General features: G+C 44.3%; 1 protein-coding gene across 11 annotated transcripts in view; it reads left to right on the forward strand.

Annotated features, from left to right (window-relative positions):
- The first annotated feature begins 11,188 nt into the window (after positions 1 to 11,188).
- Positions 11,189 to 26,486, forward strand: part of LOC144679979 (receptor-type tyrosine-protein phosphatase mu) — an 855,381-nt gene continuing 840,083 nt past the window's right edge. For all 11 annotated transcript variants that reach the window (XM_078541013.1, XM_078541014.1, XM_078541019.1 and 8 more), the window contains exon 1: positions 11,189 to 11,474. In XM_078541013.1, coding sequence (XP_078397139.1) covers positions 11,402 to 11,474 — 73 coding nt within the window. In that variant the 5' untranslated portion in view covers positions 11,189 to 11,401. The remainder of the gene's footprint in view (positions 11,475 to 26,486) is intronic.

A 26,486-nucleotide genomic window follows, 5' to 3' on the forward strand; every position in this document is an offset into this window, starting at 1 on the left:
AATAAATATACACACACACACAAGAAACACACACACACACACACAAGAAATACATGCACACAAGAAGTACACACACATAAGAAATACACACACACAAGAAATATGAACATGCGCACACAATAGATATACACACACACACAAGAAATGCACACATACACACACAAGAAACACACACAAGAAATATATACACACACACAAGAAATACACATGCACACACACATGTGAGAAATACACACACACACAAGAAATACACACACGCGTACACAAGAAATACACACACACGAAAAAAACACACACACAAGAAATACACACACCCACACACAAGAAATATACGCACACATGCACACTCCAGAAATACACACACATACATACAAGAAATGCACACACATGAAATACACACATACACAAGTAATACACACACACAAGAAATACACACACACAAGAAACACACACACACAAGCAGTATGCACACACACAAGAAATACACACGCACACATTCAAGAAATACGTGCACACACACACAAGAAATACACACACATAGGAAATACACACACACAAGAAATACACAGACACACACACACAGAAACATAGACATACACACACATGAAATATACACAAGAAATACACGCATACAAGAAATACACACACAAGAAATACACACACAAGAAATACACACACAAGAAATACGCACACACAAGAAATACACACAGAGAAGAAATACACACACATAAGAAATACGCACACACAAGAAACACATACACACACACACGTGAAATAAACACACAGAAGAAATACGCACGTGCGCCTGCAATAAATATATACACACACACAAGAAATACACATACACACACACATAAGAAATACACACACAAGGTATGCACACACGCACAAGAAACACACAGACACACACACACAAGAAATACTCACACGCACACGCAAGAAATACACACACAAGAAATACATACATGCACATGCACACACAAGAAATATACATGTATGAACACACACACAGAAGAAATACACACACACAAGAAATACACACACATACATACAAGAAATGCACACACATGAAATACACACACACACACACAGGAAACACACACACAAGAAACACACACACACACACACAACAATCACACACACACACGAGGTATGCACACACACAAGAAATACACACACACATACAAGGAATACATGCACACACACACACAAGAAATACACACACACACGCACACAAGAAATGCAGACACAGACACATACACACAAGAAATACACACACACACAAAAAATACACGTGCACATGCACACAAGAAATACACACACACAACAAATACGCACATGTGCACACAAGAAATATACACACACACAAGAAATACACACACACAAGAAATACACACGTACACAGACAAGAAATACACACAGGCGCACACAAGAAACACACACACGAGAAAAAAAACACACACAAAGCAATGCACACACATGCACACAAGAAATACACGCACACACACACAAGAAATACAAACACACATACAAGAAATACACATGCATGCACACACACACAAGAAATACACACAAAGACACGCACATGCACAATAAATACACAGACACACACACACACACACACACACATACATACAAGAAATGCACACACAAGAAATACACACACATACATACAAGAAATGCACACACAAGAAATACACACACACACCAAAGAAATACATACAGAGAAACATAGACACAAGAACGAGAGCACACATGCTTTAACCGAGACATGGCAGAGAGCAGTTGTGCACACAGGTAATTCTTCTTACGCAGTCGCTCAGGATTGAGGATGACCTGCTTCCACTCTGGTTCGATGGGTTTGGAGATGGCTGATAAGTCCAATGTGCGATCTGCAAATTCTGCTTCATGTCAGGTAGGCTTGAAGAGTCGGGTAGATGGGTTGTTTGGGGGTTTGTGTGCTCTCTCTGATGCCTCTACTTTGCCTCTGTGTGTTCCTGATGAAGTCTCTTGGTGTGTTTGATGCTTTCCCAAATGAGCCTTCCCATTTTGGTCAGTGACAAGCCAGGGTCTCCCATGAGTCGACGGGAATGTTTGACCTCATCAGGGATGCTTTGTGAACATCCCTAAAGCATTTCTGCTGTCCCCCTGGGAATCTCCTGCTGTGACCGAGTTCCGAGTAGAACGTTTGCTTTGGGAGTCTGTTAGGCATACAAACAACATGTCCTGCCCAGCAGTGCTGGTTTTGAGTAATTAACGCTACGTTGTTGGATATGTTGGCTTGGGAGAGGACACTGCTGTTCAACTGCCTTTCTTGCCACTGGATTTGGAGCATCTTGCAAAGGCACCGCTGATGATTGGTCACCAGCGCTTTAGGTGCCTGCTGTGGGTTGTTCAATTCTCCAAAGCAGATAGGATTAGTGAGATTAGTGCTGCCTGGTAAAGGTACCTTAGTCTTGAGTTTAAGATCCTGGTCCTCAAATACTCTTTTCCTCAGTCAGGTAACAGGCAGGTAACACACAAACACTAAGAGCCAAAGAATCCAACACACAGATAGAAACAGATTAACAGAACCACACTGTTTAAAGATACAACCCAGAATGAGTCTTCAGGGTGGGCAATTTATAATCTTCCATTCATTTTGCCCTGTTTTTACCCGAGAGGTTTAAACTCTCTGTTACATTTACTCTTATTGACTATTGGCGTTTGTGCAGATTTTCACATTTTTACTGATGTACCTGTAGCTTAGTGCCTATTTGCTTTCAGCCAATGTCCCACATTAAACCAACCCACGTAAATCATCAAAACTCTGGTGATAGGCATTGATTTTTATTCTTTAATGGGATGTGGGAGTGGCTGACAAGACTAGCACTTGTTGCCCATCCTTAATTGCCCTTGAACTGAGTGACTTACTAGGCCATTTCGGAGGAGTGTTAAGAGTCAATTAGACATTGATTTGTTTTAATTTGCCTGACCATGCTGTTTTGCTTGAATCGCAACAAGATATTTACTGAGAAAAGTCGGCCCAGGCAAAGTATAAAACAATCCTTTCTGAGTTAGTCAAAAAAAACAGTGAGCACCTAAAGCTTGGATCTGGATCTCTGTCTAGCTTCGAAGGATTCAACTTTGAAAACAATTACACGTACAAAAACTCCATTTTATAATGATCACCTGTGGGATGGGGCCTAAGAAGCCCTATATGGACAGTTGGCTTTGTAATGTTCACGTAAACAGTGGTATTTAGAATATCACGAGCACTGTTGAAAGGCCACTGCAGTAAGGGCGAGATCTTTCCAGTCGGACGAAATGGGGGGGAAATACCCTTCCCAAAGGTGGCAAGCTCAAACTGTGACAAAGGATGAGGTTTCACAGGGGCTAGGGCAAGAATACATTAAAAAAAAAGCTATTAAGTTGAAGGGGGGGAACCTATATTTTGGAATGAGGCGGGTGGCTCATTTAAAACAAAGTATTTTAAAATCAAAATCAATCTCAATAAGAAACATTTGCCAGGATCTGTCTCAGAAAACAAAGGCATTTGGCTTAAAGCTGGGGGACTGGTTGGCGGGAAACAATCTGATTGTCTTAAAAGCTTTGAGACAACAGTTTCTGTTAACTTATACCACTTTTGGCTGTCTCCCAGGAGCTTGTTTTGAGTGAAATGGATCTAATAATATTTCTTTTAAAGAAGTTAACTGGCCAAATATTACAAAATGTACATTTAATTCTCTTTCTTGCGGCTGCCATACTTTGCCCATGGTATATCTTTGTTCTGTCTTTCCTGCTGGTGTTTTCAGGGTTGAACTCCAGGCTGGGGTTTCATTGGGCCAGTTAGTCCATTCCCAAACACAGACTGGTCCAGGTGAGAGCAGTGCGCTTTTATATGTTATTTTTGGTTAACTACAATTAATTTATTACATATATTTAATTCTCTTGCCCCCCCCCCCATTACAAATTTGCCCCCTTTCATCTTTTAAAGTCATATTTAACTCTGGCAATAAGGCATCATTATCACACCAGGCTGTTACCCAAATGGTCATTCTTCAGATGTGGACCTACACATTCAAGTTGCATACTTTCTAGTAAAGATCAACTTAAAGTAGCCAGGAGTGGGAATCCTGGCTGATTTCCCTCTTCATAGCTCAGAAACACTGAGGCTAATTGTACAAGCCCCAGCTGAAGCTACTTTGAAGTTAGACTGTAGGATTGGAATCCCCTCCAACTGGGAAATTTATGGAACATAATTTCAAACCCATGGACATGTTTTGACCTCATGATTAGAACTATAACTTACAAAAAGATAAGCTGCAGTCAGCAGTATAGGGCTGGGCAGCAAGAAGTTAATTCCGACATTTAGTGAAAAAAACAGTGACTCATCAAAAGGGTTTGGACATGGATTGACTGCTATCAGAGAACAATGGTACCAGGGAAATGTCATTACCTGCCATCAACTAATGCAACCAAGAATTTTGATCACACAATACACATTGTGTATTTTTGATTACACAATACACATACAAAAGACATACCATCAATAAAATACACTCAAGGAATTATGCAACTAAGGTCTGCACCACAGACAATAATGCTGGAATAGGGTCATTCAAACCCTCATTAACTTTGGAGCCAGGTGTTGTTACTGTGCTGTTTCTGTGCTGTTACTGTACCACCTCAAACAGCAGGAGAATTGCTCATACAATGAGAACTGATAATATTCATCTGGATACGTCTTCCATGGAAAACTCTGTATTGTTTGAACCAGCAGGAACTGATGACATTTGTCTGGACTTTGCGTGGAATCAACTTGTTGGTGATTCAATGAAACAGCTGTGAGTTATCAGAAGAAACTTGTCTTGCTGGTCATTCTATTCAAGCCATACACTTGTGAATCTGGTGTCATGAATTTGAGTGTGGGGAGGGTTTCTGAGGAAAAGGGGGACCCCTATAGACCAGTCTTGGTTAGTAATCTCCCCTCTGATGATATTGTTTATTGTACAGTAAGGGAACTCTGCAAACCTGATGCCACTTAAGACCCATACTTATCATAGCTTTCTCAACGGGTCTCTGGGTCTCCACTTAAATATAAAACTACAGAACTGGATTCCTTCCTATCTGCCAGTTGGAAACACGGCTGCCTGGCTTCAATTGGGTTTGACTGGAGCATGGGACCAGGTAAAATAAGCAGGTGACAAGAAAACGCAAAAAAATCTTTTGCTATCACTCAAAACTTGTCCAGGAGTAAGAACACCTCAATCGATTGACTCAGGACAGAGCAAGAACCCAACCTAGGGCTCCTGATTTGATTAGCTCAGGTATACACCATCTTTATAGAGACTGATTTGAAACTGTCCAGTTTTTACACAATAAATTGGGAGAGAATAGGTGCAATGGCTTAGGCTGTGTGAGGTAGAGACCCAAATTGCACAGAGGTCGGATGGTTCATGTCCTTCAAAATGGCACTTTTAATTAAAAAATGTCTTTACACACCCAGCAATGTTGTTGGCTTCCCATTATCTTACACTTAGGATTGTTGTACAACACAAGTAGAACTCTGTTTTGCCTTTAGCTGGACTCCTACTACTTGCTTTTCTTTTGATCACCAGCTTCCATTTAGCAGGTCTTCAATAGCAGGCGGCCTGATGGAATCCTATCATCTTGCAGCACTGAAGGAGGCCATTTTTCCCATTATGCCTGTGCTAACTCTTTGAAAGAACTGTCCAATTTAGTCCCACACTCCCAACTTCTTCTCCATAGACCTGTAGATTAATCCACTGCTCAATTAGTACCTGTCCAATTGTCTTTTGAAAGTTCCTGTGGAACCTGTTTCCAGCACTAGGAACATAGGAACATAGGGGCAGAGGTAGGCCATTCGGCCCTTCGAGCCTTCTCCGCCATTCAGTAAGACCATGGCTGATCTGGTTGTGGCCTCAATTCCACTTTCCTGTCTGCCCTGCCATAACCCTTGACTCCCTTGTCCATCTACAATCTATCTAACTCTGCCTTGAATAAATTCAATGACCCAGCCTCCACTGCTTTCTGGGGAAGGGAATTCCACAGACCAATGACCCTCTAAGAAAAAAAATTCTCCTCACCTCCACCTTAAAAGGAAGACCGCTTATTTTTAAACTGTGTCCCCTAGTTGTAGTCTCCCCTACCACAAGTGGAAACATCCCTAAGATATCGACCCATCAAATCCCCTCAGGATCTTATATGTTTCAATATGATCACCTCCTTTACTTCTAAACTCCAATGGTTATAGAGCCAACCCGTTCAACCTTTCCTCATAGGATAAGCCCCTCCTCCCAGGAATGAATCAAGTAGGTAAAGCTAACCTGTAACACTGCCGACGAGGTCAACCACTTTTCCTGGCATCTTAGTGATATTGTGCTGTTTGCCCTGATGTAACCTGTCGATGAAAAACACTGTGCATACACAGTGTCAAATTTGGAACTGAAACTCTGTGTACAAACTTAATTTGCTATTGGTTCAGGGGAAACTGGTAGCATCATTTAAAGGTAAATTTGGGAGAACGGTGTTCTTAATCTATATTATAAAAGAAAGAACATGTATTTATATAGCTCCTTTCATTACCTTAGGAGACCCCGAAGCACTTTGCAGCCAATGAAATATTTTCAGAGTGTAGTTGCTGCTTTAGAGTCGGAAATGTGGTGGCCAACCTACACACAGCAAACTCTCACAAGCAGCAACCCGATAATGGCCAGATGTTGGTTGAGGGACGGATATTGGCCCAGGACTGGGAGAACACCCCTGCCTTTCTTCCAGCCATGGCTGTGGTATCTTTTACGTCTACCTAAGAGGGGGCCTGGGTTTAACAGATTCATCCATTGTTGGCTGCCAAAAGAACCAGAGGGGAAATGAGGGGACTCTTTCTTTCCTGTAGCGAATTGCTACCATCTAGAGTGCACTGCCTGAAAGGGTGGCGGAAAGAGACTCAACTGTAACTTTGAAACAGGAGTTGGGTATATACTTGAAAAGGAAAAAATTGCAAGGCTATAGGGAAAAACAGGCGAATGGGACTAATTGGATTGGTTTTCAAAGAGTTGGTATAGGCACAATGGGTTGAATGGCCTCCTTCTGTGCTGTATGATTCCAAGTATTGTGTGAAAGCAGCTGAAAACATGCTTTGACAGTACGTTGAGAAATACATTACACATGGGTGATTGATGTGGCTATCACCTTTCCCTCAAGATCTGTTTGTATGTTTTTCTGAATCCTCGCTCCCTGAGGCAAAGCAGATTTGCTTTACTAAGCCTTTGGGGAGTAGCAGGGGAGGGAAGTCCATGGCCAGATCACTGCTTCCGTTATGTATGCTTACGTATTAATTTTAGCACCAACACTAGCCCTGTGTTAGCAAAAAACACAAGCTTTGTTTTAGGATTACTGCAAAAATAGACAGTACTTTATTTGGGGATTAGGATAATTATAAACAGTGTTTTTGCTTCAGGGCCAGCGTAAAATGGTATTTGAATTTTAGGATTAGGATTGGCGGAGGCACTAGCATTGTTTTAGGATTACAATCAGTGAAAACATTTGCCTTTCAGGTTAGTTTCGGAATGCTGACCCTACCTCAGCTCATCAGTCTCATCCATGCCTTTGTTACCTCTAGGATTTCACTATTCCGGCTGGCCTCCCACATTCTACTCTCTGTAAACTTGAGATCATCCAAAACACTGCTCGTACTAAGTCCCATTCATCTATCACCCCTGCGCTCGCTGACCAACATTGGCTCCCGATGAAGCAACGCCTCAATTTTAAATCTTCATTCTTGTTTTCAAATCCCTCCATGGCTTTGCCCCTCTATATCACTGTAAAGCTCTCCGGCTTTACAGCCCTCTCAGATCTCCGCACTTCTCTAATCTAGCCTCTTCAGCATCCTTGATTTTAATCACTGGCGGTCACACTTTCTGTTCCCGAGGCCCCAACCTCTGAAATACATTCCCTACACCTCTCCACCTCTCTTACCTTCAGCTGCCAAGTCCTAAGCTCTGCAATTACCTCACTAAGCCTCTCTACTTTTCATTTCCCCTTTAAGATGCTACTTAAAACCTCCATTTTTGACCAAGCTTTTGGCCATCTCCCTTAATATTGCCTCATGTGACTTGGCATCAAATTTTGCTTAATAGTGCTCATTTGATGCACCTCGGGATGTTTTATTATATTTTAGGCGCTATATAAATAAGTAACGTTAGTGCCACACAAGTGCTAGGCAATGACCATCTCCAACAAGAGAGGATCGAACCATCTCCCCCGATTTTCAATGGCATTACCATTACTGAATCCCCCACTATCGACATCCTGGGGGTTACCATTGACCAGAAACTGAACTGGACTAGCCATATTAAAACTGTGGCTACAAGGGCAGGTCAGAAGCTGGGAATTTTGCAGTGAGTAACTCACCTCCTGACTCCCCAAAGTCTGTCCACCATCTACAAGGCACAAGCCAGGAGTGTGATGGAATACTCTCCCCTTGCCTGGCTGAGTGCAGCTCCCACAACACTCAAGAAGCTCGACACCATCAATAACAAAGCAGCCTGGTTGATTGACACCCCGTCCACCACCAACGTACAGTGTGTACCATCTACAAGATACATTGCAGCAACTCACCAAGGCTCCTTCGACAGCCCCTTCCAAACCCTAACTCTACCGTCTAGAAGGACAAGGGCAGCAGATAGATGGGAACATCACCACCTGCAAGATCCCCTCCAAGCCACTCACTGTCCTGACTTGGAAATATATCACCGTTCCTTAACTGTTGCTGAGTCAAAATCCTGGAACTCCCTCCCTGACAGCACTGTGTGTGTACCTAAACCATGTGGACTACAGCGGTTCAAGAAGGAGGCCCACCACCACCTTCTCAAGGGTAATTTAGGGATTGGCAATAAAAGTGCTGGCCTAGCCAGAGACGCCCATGTCCTGTGAAAGAATAAAAAAAGTTGTTGTCTTTTTAAATCTAATTACCAACTAGTGCTACCTCTCTCCACTTTAAAAAGTTCCTGAGAACCTGTCTTTTCTCCCTTCCTGCATCAGCATTCAGTTCTTAAGTGTAGATTTGTGAAATGACTTTGGATTGTTTATGGTAAAGGATCTATATTAATGCTATTGATATTATTGACTACGCTCCCAGACATATGGTGCAGTAGAATAGTTTAAGCTGAATATTTGCTAGATGTTTGCTAATAAATTAAATTAAGTTGTAATTCACCCTTTTTCTATATTCCATTTATCTGGGAGAAGATGAGATCAAAGTGGATATGGGTTGGTGATTGTCAAATCGTGTTTGGTTGGTGGTTGTGTTGCTAACTCTGTGTGGACACATGATATTTGGAAGGATTCATTGCATGATCATCCCAACCCATCCCCACTCTCCCACCATTTGTCACCACCATTCTCAGCACGTCATCTTCCCCGACCAATTGGAGAAAGAGCAGACTGTTCTTTACTGGATTGGATAATTATTGACTGTCTTTCAAACAGCTTTACCCTGTCCCCATCTTCAATATTCTCATAACTAATAAATGAGAACGTTCAAGGAAAATTTAAAAAAATTATTAATGCTCCAATATGTTTTCTCCAGGGTTGCTGAATGCAGTGCTCAGGAGATTAATAGTTAATTCCTGGAGACTCCAGGGCAATCCTGGAGGGTTGGCAACTGCAGTTGTTAATAAAGTTGTATTCCTTTCAGCTACATGGGAGAATGTTTTCAGGTTTCTTGCTGAACCACACCCTATCAACTAACTCAGTGGCCTGGAAAGAGACAACCGTCTCAAACCTGTATGTGTTTATGCTGTTTATTTTCTAAGTAATCATCGCTTATTATATATGGCAAATTATTGTGATGAGTAACAAACTGGTTAATGCAAAAAAAAACTCCTGTTGGTTGGCAAAGTTCTCAGATAAACTTGAACCAAGCGAAAGTTGGAGAACATAAGATATGAAACAGGTTTTATCCAGGCGACTGCCTGACCTGCCAACACATTAATTCTCTCCTCTCAGTGTGGATATAATTCATTTCTTGGCTTGGGCTGTCCCAGTCGAATTGAAGCAAAACCTCACTCCGAAACCAAACTATACCCAGGTGCAAGAGCGCCAGTCGCTGGCACTTACACAAGTCAAGACTCAACAGAGAGAAAGAGAGAGAGAGATAGGGAGAGAGAGAAATATCTGAAAGAAAATAAATGCATTGAATGGCCCATTCAAAATAATGTTCCCTCCATACATTTTTGAGAGTCAGATCTGTTGCCCAAGAGTAGTTTTAAATGCCACTAATCATCACCGCAAATACACAAATAACTATGTAAGCCCTGTGCATAAAGACATCTGTTGCCCAGAATTATATGTTATATTTTGGTTGAAAGTGTGTAATTTTCATCCAGTGTCAGTGAACCAAGCTCTGTGGAAAGTGACTGCTCATTCGGGGTGGGCCCTTTTCGAGGGCTGCAAAAAGGTTGATGTTGGGTCATCCCAAGGTCACTAAACAGCATCAAATGCCCCTTTTACCAATATAACAGAGAAACCTATGGCTTAATTAAAGTAAAAGAAGCCAAAATAAACAACAAAGTGCCAATAAAAGCAAAGGGAACCTTCTCAGTTTAAATTGTACAGTTGTTAGCATTGGATATAAGACCCTCACTTTCTCCTCTCTCCCTCCATTTCCTCTATCCCTACCTCCCCCTCTTTCTCCATCTTGCTCTCTTTCACCTCTCTCCCTCCCTCTTTCTCTTCTCTTCCTCTCTCTCTCTCTCCCTCCTTCTTTCTAATCTCTCTCTCTTTCTAATCTCTCTATCTCTCTCTCTTTCTCCTCCTCTCTCCTTTCTCTCTCTCCTTTCTCTCTCTCTCTCTTTCACCTCTCTCCCTCCCTCTTTCTTTCTAATCTCTCTCCCTCTTTCTTTCCAACATCTCCCTCTCTCTCCTGTCTCTCTCTTTCTCCTCACTCTCTCTCTCTCTCTCTCCTTTCTCTCTCTCTCCTTTCTCCCTCTCTCTCTCTCTCTTTCCCTCGCTCTGTATCTGCTCTTTCTCCCGGTGCCTGACACTCTCACGGACCCAGTTGCTTCTCCAGGTTCCGGATGAAGTTGAGAGCGCTGAGCGCGTCCCCGACAGCTCATTGCCACGCGCGCCCCCAGACGCCGGAGGCCACGCGAACGCGCCTCTCAGGAGGCGGGCACGCGCCTTCCCCGACGTCAGCTCTTTCCTGGCCAGACTGTCAGAGCCAAGTAACCAGAAGTAGTGGAAAAAGGCTGAACGCGTGAGGAATTTAACTTGGGGAAAAAAGAAGAGGGAAAAATTCCCCCAAATACCCGAGGAGGGAAGGCGGGAGATTCCTGCTCCCTGGATCCGCTTTCAAATCATTCCCACCCCCCACCCCTCAGACTGGAGAGGCTCAGGGATGAAGCGGTTTCTAAGTTACATTCTGTTGGGGCTGAATCTTTCCCTGGGAGTCAGAGGACAGGCAATTGCAGGTAAGAGGATGCTCAGAGTGTGCAAAGTGATTTCATCCTGGGAGACCAGCTCCTCAAAGTCAAAAATCCCTGCAAACTCTATCCTGAAGCCCAGCCCCTGGACACTTTCCTATCCCCTTCCCATTTCCGAGACCCCGTCCTGTCTGGGACTCCTCTCCCCATGCCTGGGACCCCTCGCCCCATGTCCGAGATCCCTCTCCCCATGTCCGAGATCCCTCTCCCCATGTCTGAGATCCCTCTCCCCATGCCTGGGACCCCTCTCCCCATGTCCGCACCTCCCTCCCCATGTCCGCACCTCCCTCCCCATGTCCGGACCCCTCTCCCCATGCCTGGGACCCCTCTCCCCATGTCCGGACCCCTCTCCCCATGCCTGGGACCCCTCTCCCCATGCCTGGGACCCCTCTCCCTATCTCCGGGACCCTCTCTTTATCTCTGGGACCCCTCTCCCTCTCGCTGGGACCCTCTCCCTCTCGCTGGGACCCTCTCCCTATCTCTGAGACCCTCTCCCTATCTCTGGGACCCTCTCCCTATTTCTGGGATCCCTCTCGCTGGGACCCTCTCCCTAACTCTGGGACCCCTCTCCCTATCTCTGAGACCCTCTCCCTATCTCTGGGACCCTCTCCCTATCTCTGGGACCCTCTCCCTATCTCTGGGACCCCTCTCGCTGGGACCCTCTCCCTATCTCTGGGACCCCTCTCCCTATCTCTGAGACACCTTTCCCTATCACTGGGACCCCTCTCCCTGTCTCTGGGACCCCTCTCCCTATCACTGGGACCCCTCTCCCTATCACTGGGACCCCTCTCCCTATCTCCGGGACCCCTCTGCCTATCTCTGAGACACCTTTCCCTATCACTGGGACCCCTCTCCCTGTCTCTGGGACACCTCTCCCTATCTCCGGGACCCCTCTGCCTATCTCCGGGACCCTGTTCCGAGACCCTAAACCCGGAATCTTCCGGTCAGACAGCCTCAGCTCTGGGACCTCCCTCTACCCGCTCCTCCCTAGTTTGACATTCTCAAGTCCGACTCTCCAGCCTTTGAAACTTCAGGTCTGAATCCCAGTCATAACAGACTGATCCCTGAATCCCTCTCCATTCTCCACTCCCCCGCTCCCTCCTCTCTCCCCTCCAAAAACCTGGCCTCCCTCCCCCCACCCCCCACCCCCGTGCTGTTTCCCTGAGTGCGGCACCCCTTGCTCTGTCCATTGAGTTGGGTTTTAAAGGTTTGTAACTGCCGAAGCTGGGCGGGCTGGGTTAGTTTTTGCACCGAGGTCCTCTGCAGCTCCCTCTCGCTCTGCTGGTCTAAAGGGAGGCCCGAGCAGAGAGGCGGGCTGCCCCCCCGCCCCCCCCACCCCAGGCTTGGTCCTGACTGTTTACAGCCGGCTGCCGGGGGCTGGGAGACACTTGGAGCTGCCCCTGAGCTCAGACCCAGCCGCATTGACCAGCCCGCCCGCTGCCTTCGTTTAAAACTTCCGGAGAGTGCTCTCTGAAAGTGCTCTCAAGAAAGGTTCTTGTTTCTAAAAAGTCTCTGAGTGATTTCGCTTTTAATACCTTTCACAAACTGAAAAGCTGGGATGTTTAAAATGCAGCCCCCCACCCCCGAGCTCCCTCTCTCTCTCCCCTCCTCAACCCACAGCTGCTGGGAGGCTCGGCTTCTGTAGCAACAAGTAAACTTTTCCCAGCTTTCAAACACTGCCCGGTTTCAGCAGACACGTCAAAACTCACTGATTCTTTCCAGTTGGATAGAGTGAAGCGACGGAATGTAAAAACTGCAGCAACACAGAGAGAGAGAGAGAGAGAGCAGATCTGAAAGTGCTTGGATATTTCAAACTCCGCCAATATCCTGAACATTTTTTGTGGGGGGGGTGGGGTGGTGAGGACTCTTCCTGAATTTGTGGAAAACAGCTGAGAATGGCGTTTGGGGGGAAGGGGTGGAACACAAGGGGGTTATTAATATTCGTGAGCTCAACATGTGGTAAAAGTAACAATTCGCTGAGGAGCAAGCTCCCCTCAAACTCCATAATGGTCTGTCAGAGCACACAGTGAACACTGCAGCCAGCTGTTTAAAGGCACAAGGGGAGACATTCAAGCATTGAGGGTCTTCAGAAAATGAGGCAGGCTTGTGCCTGGAGCGAGAGGACAGTGATAAGCAGAAACCCAGGCTGAAAGGGCGCTGCTACACATGGGGGTATATCAGATAATGAAATCAGAAGGATATATATTTGAAGCTAAACGGTAGCACGAGAGGAGACCACACTCCAGTTGAGAACAGTGATCAAGAAATTCTTCACACTATCTCATTGTTTGGGGTGGGGGGTGCTGCAAAGGTAGTGGGGGCCAGAAACATGCGATCATTGAACAGGTGGTGCGAGATCACAGAAGCACAAGAACTGTTCCGGGGCAGCAGGAGGCCATTCGGCCCATCGTGTCTGCACCGGCTCTCCCAATGAGCAATTGACCATTGCCTTCTCATAAGCCTGCCCATTGAGATGTGGGTCTCCCAGGCTGGATGAGCCAACCTGTACCTCTGTGTCACCTGTAACACTGTGGTGGTCTTCAATACTGAGGAGCCGGGACAGGCGGCTGTCCTAAACTTCCCTTATAGAGAAATAGTCGGGATCCCCAAATTAGTCTGAGATCTGAAATTTCAGAACACAAACAAAAATTGTTGGAAAAACTCCGCAGGTCTGACAGTATCTGTGCAGAGAAAGACAGAGTTAACGTTGCGAGTCGGTATGACTCTTCTTCAGAACTACAGAGAGATAGAAATGTGGTGAAATATATACTGTTTAAGGTGGGCGGGACAGGTGAAGCTGGATAGAAGGCCAGGATCTGAAATTCCAGGATAGATTGGGGATTTTTTTTTGGGAAATACTGGGGAAGACTGGACTAGGATGCGGTAAAACTGAAACGTGGCGAAAACAAATATCGCGAACATTACAGCGAAATTAAACGTGAGCACAACTTGCTCAAGTTTCAGCAGTGCTCAGATAGTGCTGGTCACTGTTGTTACATTGGGCAGAAAGGAGGGTTCACGGAGTAAAACCCCGGGAAATGCCGGGATTGGACTAGAGCAAGGGCTGAGGCAGTGCCTTTTAATGTGGAATCAGGGATTTCAGTGCTGCTGGGATAAGGAAGCGGCGCTGTGCTACCTCTGTACACGGGGAGTCTCCCCAGCGCTGTGCAGAATGCAATGAACTAACGGGACACAGTCTCTGCTTCGCTCCACATGCATTTCCCACAGGTGCAACCGGTTAACGTGTCAAAAGCTGTTATTTTGATGTAGGGTTTCTGAGTAATGGCTCTATATAGCGCTGATGTCGTGACCCAAAGGTTAGAATTGTGAAGCAAGGTGGGAGAATGGCTCCTAAGTGCACATTGTATTCCGCTGCTCTGATGACTCCCGGCCTGAAACGGCCGTGTTGATAAATGCAATATCTGTCCTTCCTACAGCTGAAAATAAATTCAACAGAGCTGGAGGTTTTTAAATTCTTTTCACGGGACGTGGGCGTCGCTGGCTAGTCAGTATTTTTAGCTGGATATATCAGACCAGACAGTGATTGTACATAGACAGACCAACAGGCGTAATACCAGAAACTAAAGCAAAATAAAAAGACAATTGTTCTAGTCGGGAAAAGGTGTGACAGCGTTTTTTTTAAACTATTTTGACGAAGATTTGGTGATCTCATCCTGACACACAGAAATGCAGGAACTTCACAGCATCTATTGTTCTTATTCTATCTTCAAACAGAGCCTTCTGTCAGCTCGAACCTACCTGGTCAGTGAGAATGAGCCGCTCTGCTGTCTAGCATTCGGGGTGAGGGCTGCGAAATTAAACAAACTAATTTACCAGCCCCGGTCAAGTGCTTGTATTGGATTCACAGGGCGGGGGGTCAGGCTGCAGCTTACAGCTACTGCCCTGAGACTGGGAACTGTCACACTTGGCCAGACCCGATGATACTGCAAATGACCAGCCCAGCTTCTTGCAGCCGGGAGATACACACTGTGCCTCCTCCATGCTGCAGTTCAGAGCCCGGCTCCCGGTCACTGCTTCCTTATAACACAAAGCGGACTGAAAACTAAATGTTGCAAGAGATGCAATTTCGGAGCCCGCTTCACACCAGATTGAAATTTACATTCCACCCGAGCAGTTTGAGATGAAATCCTAAAAGCAGCCTAAAGCTGCCTGTCTTTAGATCTAGAGGGGAGGGGTGGAAGAAGGTGTGGTAAAGCATTTTCTCACGGTAACTAACTGCCCCCTTGATTGTTGGGGAGCCAGCTTGAGGCTAGGCTATCGAGTTATACAATATGCCTGACTCAAAAGTGACCAATATAATGGAAACCTTAAACCATGAGTGAAAGGAATGGGAAATGTATCTTAGGTAAATGTTGTACTTCGTCCACGGTGTATTTTTGTTCTGTCTTTCCTTACCGTAACTTTGGGGTTAAACCCAAAATCCTTCCACAGCACCCTCCAAACCCGCGACCTCTACCATCTAGAAGGAGAAGGGCAGCAGATGCATGGGGACACCAGGACTTCCAAGTTCCCCTCCAAGCCACTCACCATCCTGACTTGGAAATCTATCTCTCTTCCTTCAGTGCTGCTGGGTCAAAATCCCTTCCTAACAGCACTGTGGGTGTATCTACACCACATGGGGCTGCAGCGGCTCAAGAAGGCAGCTCACCCCCGCCTTCTCAAGGGTAATTAGGGATGGGCAATAAATGCTGGCCTAGCCAGCGACGGCCACATCGTGAAAGAATAGAAAAAAATCCCAGTCTGTGGTTTCATTAGACCAATGTGCCCAGGACCAATGTGCCCAGGACCAAAAAGAAACTGGCCCAGGTGAAACCAGGCTTTTACATGTTGCTACTAGTTAATCACAAAGCCATCTTTAATTGTAAAGATAGACTATTGCGAAGATAGTGTTGTAAGATCACATTGTAATTACTCTATGTAATTCTATATAATTTACTCTATACAAATTTATAGCACAGATGGCAGCCATTTGCACCATCATGTCTATGTTGGCTTTTTATAGAACAACGCCAAACTAATCCCACTGCCCTCTTCTCTCTCAATAACCCTAAAACTAATCCCACTGCCCTCTTCTCTCTCAATAACCCTAAAACTAATCCCACTGCCCTCTTCTCTCTCAATAACCCTAAAACTAATCCCACTGCCCTCTTCTCTCTCAATAACCCTAAAACTAATCCCACTGCCCTCTTCTCTCTCAATAACCCTAAAACTAATCCCACTGCCCTCTTCTCTCTCAATAACCCTAAAACTAATCCCACTGCCCTCTTCTCTCTCAATAACCCTAAAACTAATCCCACTGCCCTCTTCTCTCTCAATAACCCTAAAACTAATCCCACTGCCCTCTTCTCTCTCAATAACCCTAAAACTAATCCCACTGCCCTCTTCTCTCTCAATAACCCTAAAACTAATCCCACTGCCCTCTTCTCTCTCAATAACCCTAAAACTAATCCCACTGCCCTCTTCTCTCTCAATAACCCTAAAACTAATCCCACTGCCCTCTTCTCTCTCAATAACCCTAAAACTAATCCCACTGCCCTCTTCTCTCTCAATAACCCTAAAACTAATCGCACTGCCCTCTTCTCTCTCAATAACCCTAAAACTAATCCCACTGCCCTCTTCTCTCTCAATAACCCTAAAACTTCCTCACAGCGATTTCTGGAATCTTCTTATTTTGCGTTGCTCATAAGACAAGATAAAACTTCACAGTTCACTGTGTGTTGCCTTGTGCCTGTTGAACAGTTGCTGCTGGAATCAAATATTATCCATGATGTTTTACTCTGTCCAATTTTCCCTCACTCCTGTAGGAATAACATGTGTGTCCAGCTAACATGGTTTAGATTAGGAAATGATTGGATTGGAGGGTGGGGTGGTTGCTAAAACAGAGAGCGAGTGGTGCTCAGTGCCACCCAGCTGCTAACTCCATTTCTATTTGTTTCTGCACCAGTTATAAAGTACAGGCATCTCTGAAAAATTCCAAATACTCGACTGGACAATGTTAAAGGAGATGATAAACTCAGTGAAGACTGGGCGACAAAGTGTGAAGACAGTGTGGACACACACTGACAATAGTGGCACCAAGTGGGCCCAATGCAAGAGAATCTTGTTTCACATCAGCAGAGTGCTCCCAAATTCCCACTGGTCCTATCAACAAAGGCACCACAGAGAAGCCAGTGAAATGTTTTAACCTATTGCATAAAAGGAAACATGCACCTGTTACAGATTGAGAAGTAAGGGGAAGGAAACTCTTTCGAGTTATCAACAGTCACAGACTGCAACTCTTTCGAGTACAATCACAGTTCTTGGTTTCCGGGAGTGGGACATGAACCCACAACCCTCTGATTCAAAGGCTAGGGTGCTATGAACTGAGCCACAGCTGACACCTCAAGTAAGGGGAAGGAAGGTGTAGAAAAACAGTTTCCCACATAACAGCCACTGATTGTTGGGCTTCTGGGTTTTTTCTTTGCAAGCTGGCAGCAGAAAACTGATTTCCTGAATGATTTTAATCTGTTGAAAAATAGCTTCATACTCACTTCGCCAGAATAGATATCATCCACAAGATGTCACCAAATTAACTGATAGAATTCAGTGATTGATCATGGCATAACTCATAATCAGGCAAAAACATTATTAGATAATTATCTATAATTTCTTAAAGACAAATGAAACACAGAATGGTCATATAGAAAGATGCCTGTCTTGTGCCCTATCTTTCCACTTTAGCAATCACAGTACAGATTCCTCCTTTCAGGCATCACCAAATAAAGCAGCAAGTGATTGTTGCATTGATACATGCATTACAGCAGGTGTCTCAACAATCACAAGATGGTTAAGAGGTTGCAGGCAGTATGCTGGAAGGCATGGCTTTCAGTATGAGTGAACGTTGAATGTTTGCATACGTCTTTTGTATAACACAGGCTGTAGGAAAAGCACTCAATAGATCTGAACTATTTTTATTGTCTGTCTGCCTCTTTCTACCATCACCTTGCAAGCTGAGATTGGATTCCATGTATGTAATTCCAATTAAATAGCAAATACCTATCTGAGACAGTCAAGTGTTATTTAAAACCGAGCTCTCTTTGAGAAGTCACACATTGACCAACATGCCAGATTATGACTTCAGTTCAGGCATGAGAGGCACAGCCACCCCACCCAGAGCTTCCACCATAATAAACTCTGTCGCAGACAGTAACCTAAAATACACCACTGCTCTGGGATCAGCTATTCCCTTTATGTATCTTTCATTATGTCACTAGCCTGACTTCCTTTCATGATACAATGTCAATCAGTGTTGGTCAGGGTCTTGCATTGTTTTACAGTGCACAAAGTTTGAGTCAGCAGCTGAGTGCTTTCCTGTTTTTTGGCGCAATGCTCTATGTTTCTATTCCCCTGGCAGTTCAAACCCTTTGAGTACCGAAAGACTCTTTCAGTCTTTCTAAATCCTCTTGTCCTTCTTCCAATATAACATCTGCTAAATTAAAAGATTCGAATAATGTTAGAAAGTGGATTTAAAGCAACAACTGTATCTATGTTGCTTAATTTATAGTAGTCATGGAATAAATCAGGATCAGGTGATCTGTTCAAGAACTCCATAGTCTTGGAGGGAATTAACACGCCTCAAAAGATTTAAAGGCTTTTTGGCATCTACTAGAGTCTCTTTGCAGGGTATTTTTCAAAGGCTCTAAACAATGATATCTGACCAGTGAAACGATGTCAGTGTGCTGCCAGTCATAACTGCCAGTAATTATCTTTTAAAGTGCATCATTCAAAGTTCAGCTGGAAATTAAAATTCCTATGGCTCAGTTGGTAAACACACTGCCCAGTATGGAGTGCTGCCAAACAAACCATGGGGATTTCGGATTGGATCCCAGCTCCTGTGCTAAACTAGCTGATCATAGCAGGGATGTTATAATTGGCCTCAACATTGCTGAGCTATGGACAGGGGAAAATATTCAGCCAGGTTTCTACTCCTGATCTGTATTCAGTGATCCTTGCCAAAAAATGGATGTTGGGGTTAGGCTTATCTATGATGCTCCAGCTGGAGGAATATCTTGCCAACAAGTACTTCTCCAGGCGGAATGGCCACTTGAGTTAGACACCAGAGGATGGCCTGCACTAACGTTTAAACAATCAGGCAACAATTCAAGTCCATCAGAGAAGGTGGCTGAGGGGGCAAAGATTCAGATAAATCTTAGGTAGTCTACTGCACCACCATCCTATTTAGAAAATATTGAAGAAGCTGTCTATCTCCCTACCCTTCACAAGCACATCATAAAATGCATTGTTACACTAAACACAGTGAGGTACACAGAGGTGTCAGCTGTGGCTCAGTTCATAGCACCCTCGCCTTTGAATCAGAGGGTCGTGGGTTCATGTCCCACTCCTGGAAAACCAAGAACTGTGATTGTACTCGAAAGAAGTTGCAATCTGTGACTGTTGGTAACTTGAAAGAGTTTCCTGCTGAGCAGACCAGGTGCCCTCAGCCAGCAGAGGGTGCCAGCTGGCTGCTGCTTATCCAGAAGGATGCCTGGTCCATTTTGAGGGTGGGGTCTCATTTGCATTTGGCTAATGGGCTGTGGATGGAAAGCCAGTGCCCATTGGTCACACGCTGAGTTGGTGCCGACATAATGGTAACGTCACTAGACTAGTAACCCAGAGGCCCAGGCAATTGTTTTTTTATTCATTCAAGGGATGTGGGCTTCACTGTCTAGGCCAGCATTTATTGCTGATCCCTAATTGCCCTTGTTCTGGGGACATGCGTTCAAATCCCACTATGGCAGCTGGTGGAATTTAAATTCAATTAATAAATCTGGGATATAAAGCTGGTCTCAGTAATGGTGACCATGAAGTTATCATCGATCATCATAAAAACCCATCTGGTTCACTAATGCCCTTCAGAGAAGGAAATCTGCTGTCCTTACCTGGCCTGGCCTACATGTGACTCCAGACCCACAGCAATGCGGTTGACTCTTAAATGCCCTCTGAAATGGCCTAGCAAGTAACTAGGGATGGACAACAAATTCTGGCCCTGCCTGCCATGCCCACATCCCAAGAATAAAAAAAATATTGATCCCTCAGCTGGCCTCCAGGTTGGAAGGAAGCAATTCCCTCGATGCGAATGATCCAGGAATGGGGGAATGTGGAGGAATATGGAGAGGCAGTTCAGGCTGATTTCCTAGAGAGCAGAGGAGCATTCCTGTTCCTCCTTGCCCCAGCAAAATAAATACATATTTTCCTGTCAGATTCTCTCAGGCTGGACTGCAAGTTGATTCTGGGTACAGCATATGCAGTGCGCAATTCACCTAGTCCTCTTCTAAAATGGCTTCCATAGGGCCCAGATTTGTATTTTAAATGGCTCTGCCATCTGGCTCAGTCTGTTGCCACGCATTGCTAGACCCTGTGGGATGACAATGAGTGGTAAGACATTTCCCATCATATTTGGGGCACTCCCTGATCAGCAGGTGGCCTCAGAATCTCTCACATTAGGTGTAATTTTCTAACCTTGTTCTCCTAGTAGGGAGCCGTTACTTTACACAATCTTTTGAGCATTAGTTTAAACAGTTTGAAAATCGTGAATGTCCAAATTTTCAAAATGCACTTCTGACAGGAAAGGCTGCGTGCTCAGAGCACAATGTGAGAAGATCGGCCCCTGTTTTTGCTTCTTTTTGTTTTCTCTTCATTCTCTAATTCTCTTCCTTTTCTCCGAAAGATGCTGGTTCACTCTGCACTGTCCCTAATAGCCCTCTGATAATTGTGAGCTTAAACAATGAGTGTTGGCAATCTCGCCAGCCGCCAATGTTCACTTTCCAGTATGGTAGCAATTCCACGAACAGAAGCTGTAGATGGTGATTCCCTTCTCTAGCCCAGAGGTAATGAATTGGGAGTCAGGAGATTTCCTGACATCGCAATTCTGCCTCCTCGCTGGCACTGCTTGCTCATGCTATTTACATGATGAGGTCGTGGGGTTGGAGTCAGGGCTGCCGTCTCCGCCAGCAGCCCTGAGGCAGAGATGGAGACAGGTGGATGCCGAGGTGACCAGGTTAAAAAAACCCCTCTATTCAAGGGGATATTGGCCTAGTTCTAGAGATGAATGTGAAGCCTCCTAACCCTCACCTTCCCATCCCTGTCACCCTCCCATACCTCCATACCCTAAAGCACCCTCAACCCCCATATCTCTGCACACCACCCACCCCCATACCCCTCATAGTGCCCTCACCCCCATACCTCCTCCATACCTACTCATCCCCCCATACTCACTCACCCAGTATCTGCTATATACAGAACTCATGAGCTCTATAACATTGGGAAGTCTTTGAGCTCATAAATCTGTCAAAATAAATAAACTGTACTTCAAAATCTACTTAAAATTTCTCTTAACTGCTCATAAATCTGTCAATACGACCAACCTCACAGTCCCCTTTACAACTTGTCAATAACTCCTGCTGAGTCGAATCCATTAGTGAGTTTGGAAGCTCAGCCAAGTATTCATAATGCAATTCAAGTGCACAACTGTATAAGTAGCACCCGCTAAGTCTATTAGTGAATTTGGAGCTGTATACGGAGCTGAATACATTAAAACCTTTGAAGTCAGCCAGAACCTTAGCCACCTGTCAATGAGTTGAAGCAGACAAATAAATGGCTGAGCTGAAGTTCAAGGAAAACACGATGAAAAGAGTACAATTGACAGAGTCAAATCTGAATTCCAATATTGCAAAATGAAGAATAACACTTTATCCAGTGGACAACATACTCTAATGAATCTGAAAACTTTCCAGTTCCACAATACTGTTCAATGTAATGATAGCTTACCCTTTCAAAACAAAACTTTTTCAGCAATTACCATATTAAAAACATATATACTTATCATACGGCATTTCATTATGACATGTGAAGTTGGTAACACCCACTTACCTTTTAAGTGTTTCTTGACTCAAAACCAGGGTTCCCCCATGGTTAGCGACATATCAAAGCTGGTATGAACAGCGGCACCTTAAAAATCCAGCCTGACTCCATGAAAATTGTGGTCAGTCTGAAATGCCCACATCTGTAATGGAGCCAGCAGCTCAGGACAACTGGACATGGGCTGGACCTGCTCCCTTACCCTTCACAAATCAAAATTGCTGGCAAACAAAAGGAACGGGAATCCCACAATTGGGTTCTATCCACCATTTTAAAAGCCCACCTAATGTGGGGCTGGCCGCACATTCGGACAGGAAAAATAGGCCCTGGATCTCTTCTGGTCAGGACTTATATGCACACTGGACAATGTGCGTTAAATCACAGAACTGTAACAGTGCAGAAGGAGGCCAATTGGCCCATTGTGTCTGCACTGGTTCTCTGCATGAGCAGCTCACCCTGTGCCATTCCCCTGCCTTCTCCCCATAACCCTGCACTTTCTTCCTTTCCAGATAACAGCCTAATTCCCTTTTGAACGCAAATGCAATGCAATTAAACCATTGGAGGAGCTCTCTCCACATTTCAAAAAAATTGTTTTTAGGATGTGAGCATTGCTGGCAAGGCCAACATTTTTTCCCCATCTCTAATTGCCCTTGAGAAGGTGGTGGTGAGCTGCCTTCTTGAACCACTGCAGTCCCTGTGGTGTAGGTACACCCACAGTGCTGTTAGGAAGGGAGTTCCAGGATTTTGACCCAGCGACAGTGCAGGGATGGTGGTATATTTTCAGGTCAGGATGGTGTGTGGCTTGGAGGAGAACTTGGAGGTGGCGGTGTTCCCATGCACCTGCTGCCCTTGTCCTGCAAGGTGGTAGAGGTTGTGGGTTTAGAAGGTGCTATTAAAGGAGCCTTGGTGAGTTGCTGCAGTGCAGAGATGTTACAGACTGCTGCCACTCTGTGCCAGTGGCGGAGGGAGTGAATGTTTAACGTGGTGGATGGGGTGCCAATCAAGTAAGCTTTTTTTTGTCTTGGATGGTATCAAGCTTCTTGAGTGTTGATGGACTCATCCAGGCAAGTGGAGAATATTCCATTACATTCCTGACGTATGTGCTGGACACCGATCCCACTACACAAGGCACATTAACTCTTATGGCATATTATCTTTGCTGCTCTTGTAACACTAAACATGTCCACAACTGCCCCATTTCATTATCCTGAGCCTCACTACTTCTGGTTCTCTGTATGGATTAACTACTGAACTCTTTGAATTTCCCTAACAATTTTCATAAAATATGTGATATCTGGCAATCTGAATTCTAAGACTGCTATAAATTAGATAAAATGTGGCAAGCAATCAGAGAATTCCCTTGAAAAAAATTACAGGAATCTGGCCCATTTTACTTTGCAGTCAGATTTTATTGTCCTCAAACAATTGCATTTATTTTTGCCTGCTTACTTGATGGTGATTAAAGACAAATATAATAATCTCCAACTTTGCTATTGCTGTACTTTAGATTTGCTAAAATATGTTCCTGTTGTTAACTTTTTCTTTTGAGTTAGTTTACATTATTAGAGACACAGAGATGCAGTAACAGATGTACAGGCTTAACATAGGAGAGAATCTTTTCAAGTGTGCCTAAACACTGTGGAAACTATTTATTTGTTGTATAAATACTATTCGAACTTGGAATAAGGATGGTAAGAATTCATCTGGGTCTGTTTTTTGGGCCCAGGATCAGCACTGAGCAACTGGGAGGCCCAATGCCAGCCCAAAATTGGTTGGTGCGGTAGGTTAGACAATGTCCTTTAACATCTTGGCTTTTGGTCCTTACATTCAGATGTGGCCAAACGCCAGTGGAATTAAAGTCTGCTTTTTCTAACATCTGTACAGCCCTATGTGAAATAAGCTTAGATGATCTCAATCTTGTTCCTGGTGAACATGGTTGTAATTTTACAAAAGCAAGATACTTCAGATGCTGCAAATCTGGCATAAGAACAGAAAATGCTGGAAATACTCAGTAGGTCTGTAGCGATTGCGGAGAGACAAAAAGGTTAACGCTCACAGTTCTGATGAGAGGTCACTGACCTGAAATATTAATACTGTTTCCCTGTCCATAGGTGTTGCAGATTTTCTGTTTTTGTTACCCGTAATTCGATAATACCTAAGGACTTGTGGTGTGAGAAGTGGGAAAATGCCACCGTGGCATTAGAGGGTGCTTTCCTTGGGGTAAGGTAGGGGCAAAAGGCTGGGCATTTTGCTTCACATCTGGTTGTGCTTCACCTGAACTGGGAGTGCTTGATGCTGACTGGGCATCTCCCTCACCTCTCCCCTCACCTTTATAAGCACAAAGCACAAAAAAAAGGTAAAAAAAAAACATGAATTGTTGGAATCCAAACAGAAAATACTGAAAGAAAATAAACCCAGAATTAATGTGAAAAGGTCTCCCTCCAAAACGTCGATCTGTACTTTCACTTCCTGTTTTGGAGTGCAATAGGCGAAGAAAGTAACATTAGTGGAGACAAATGTGAGATGCTGTCCTCAGGCGTTTTCATTAGAAATCTCATAGTTGCCCTTCTCTTGTATGTATTTACAATTTCATTAGCAACAGTGACCAAAGGAAATCTTCCAGCATTTGTTGACAATGTTTCTACTCATTGCAGCCTAGAAGTGATTTCTTTTTTGACTGCACAAAAGATTCTGAGATTTTTAAAATGTCTGCGGCTGACTTGAGGGCATGTGTGGGAGGAGAGTGAACTATTACTGTTTATTACTGTCTCTCACCCTAATTGCTGAACTTATATTTCCTTGTAAGTCGATTAGTCAGAAGTGACATGATGCCGAGCACGTCTAGTTGCGGGGGAGAAGCACGCTGTTATTTTCTCAGTCTTTGAATTGGGATCGCGTTCCTGTGTTTTGCACAGAAATGTGTTAGTTGGCCCATACTGGTGCAACAGGTAGCTAATTAATCTGTATCCACTGCTTTGCAAGGAGTCTTTCTCTTGCAGCTGGCACATCACCAGCTGATCTCTTTAAACAAAGACATTTGTATTGCTCACAGCTGGCTCCCCAAGTCAAGGTTGAGGGCTCACTTCCAAGGCAGTCTCAATTCATCCACCTGCTCCTATATGTTTGTCCCATGCTGCCTCCAGCCTACTTCATTCTGATTTTAGAATAACAGCATTGTTTGAAGCCCCAGAATTTCACATCTAGTTGAGTGATTAGGGGTTTAAATTCCTCGCGCACTAAATGCTATTATTTAAATTTCCATGATAGAAACATGAACGGCAAGAGAATGATCATGAGGGTGTATTCAAATTTTGGAGTTCCATGAGTGGCATTAGTTATGACCAAACACACTGTCCACGTGGTCCGAAAATATTATCTAAATAGCAAAATTGAACTACAGCCTTTAGCTACAATGTACTAATTAATTTTAACTATATATTTGTTTTCTTACCATTTCTGCAGGCAAGTTCTGAGGTTGATTTGATAGTGTGGCAAACAACGGTGGATTTTATTCCTTATAATGGCATTTGACTTGCAGGATAACTACCACAAGGCAGTTACTGTAGTACCCTAAGTACCACTGTGCAGCTGTTTGGCAGCAGTGTGGTTTGCTGCTTATAAATTCGTTTGTGCATGTTTGTGGGTTCAAATTGTGCTGTGTGTTACTAGTAGCAGATTCTTCTGGATGTTAGCATGTTAAAAAGGAACTCGTGTATTTATAAGATGGTGGGCAAAAAGCATTTAGTCGTTTTGTAGTGCGGAACTTCAGTATTGCTGAAAAAAAGAGACATGTCAAAGCTTTTCATCTTGCACTCATCAGGACACTTCACAAGAATACCAATATAAGAGGAAAACAACAATTTATACTGTATATGAAGACAGTACTGATTGCTTGCCAAGTGGACTCCAATTGGCAGAGGTGTTGCCATGGCGAATGCACCAGTGATGGTGACAACAGTTAACTGCCAAGTGTTGTTTGAAATTTCAACCAGACAGCTTGACCCTGATTGGCCAAGGCATTGTTCTGAGGAATGAGTCAGCTAATGGCTGGCACATATTTTGTTCAGCTGAAACAGGTGCAAT

Source organism: Cetorhinus maximus, chromosome 4 (assembly GCF_964194155.1).
Source record: "Cetorhinus maximus chromosome 4, sCetMax3.hap1.1, whole genome shotgun sequence".
NCBI lineage: Eukaryota > Metazoa > Chordata > Chondrichthyes > Lamniformes > Cetorhinidae > Cetorhinus > Cetorhinus maximus.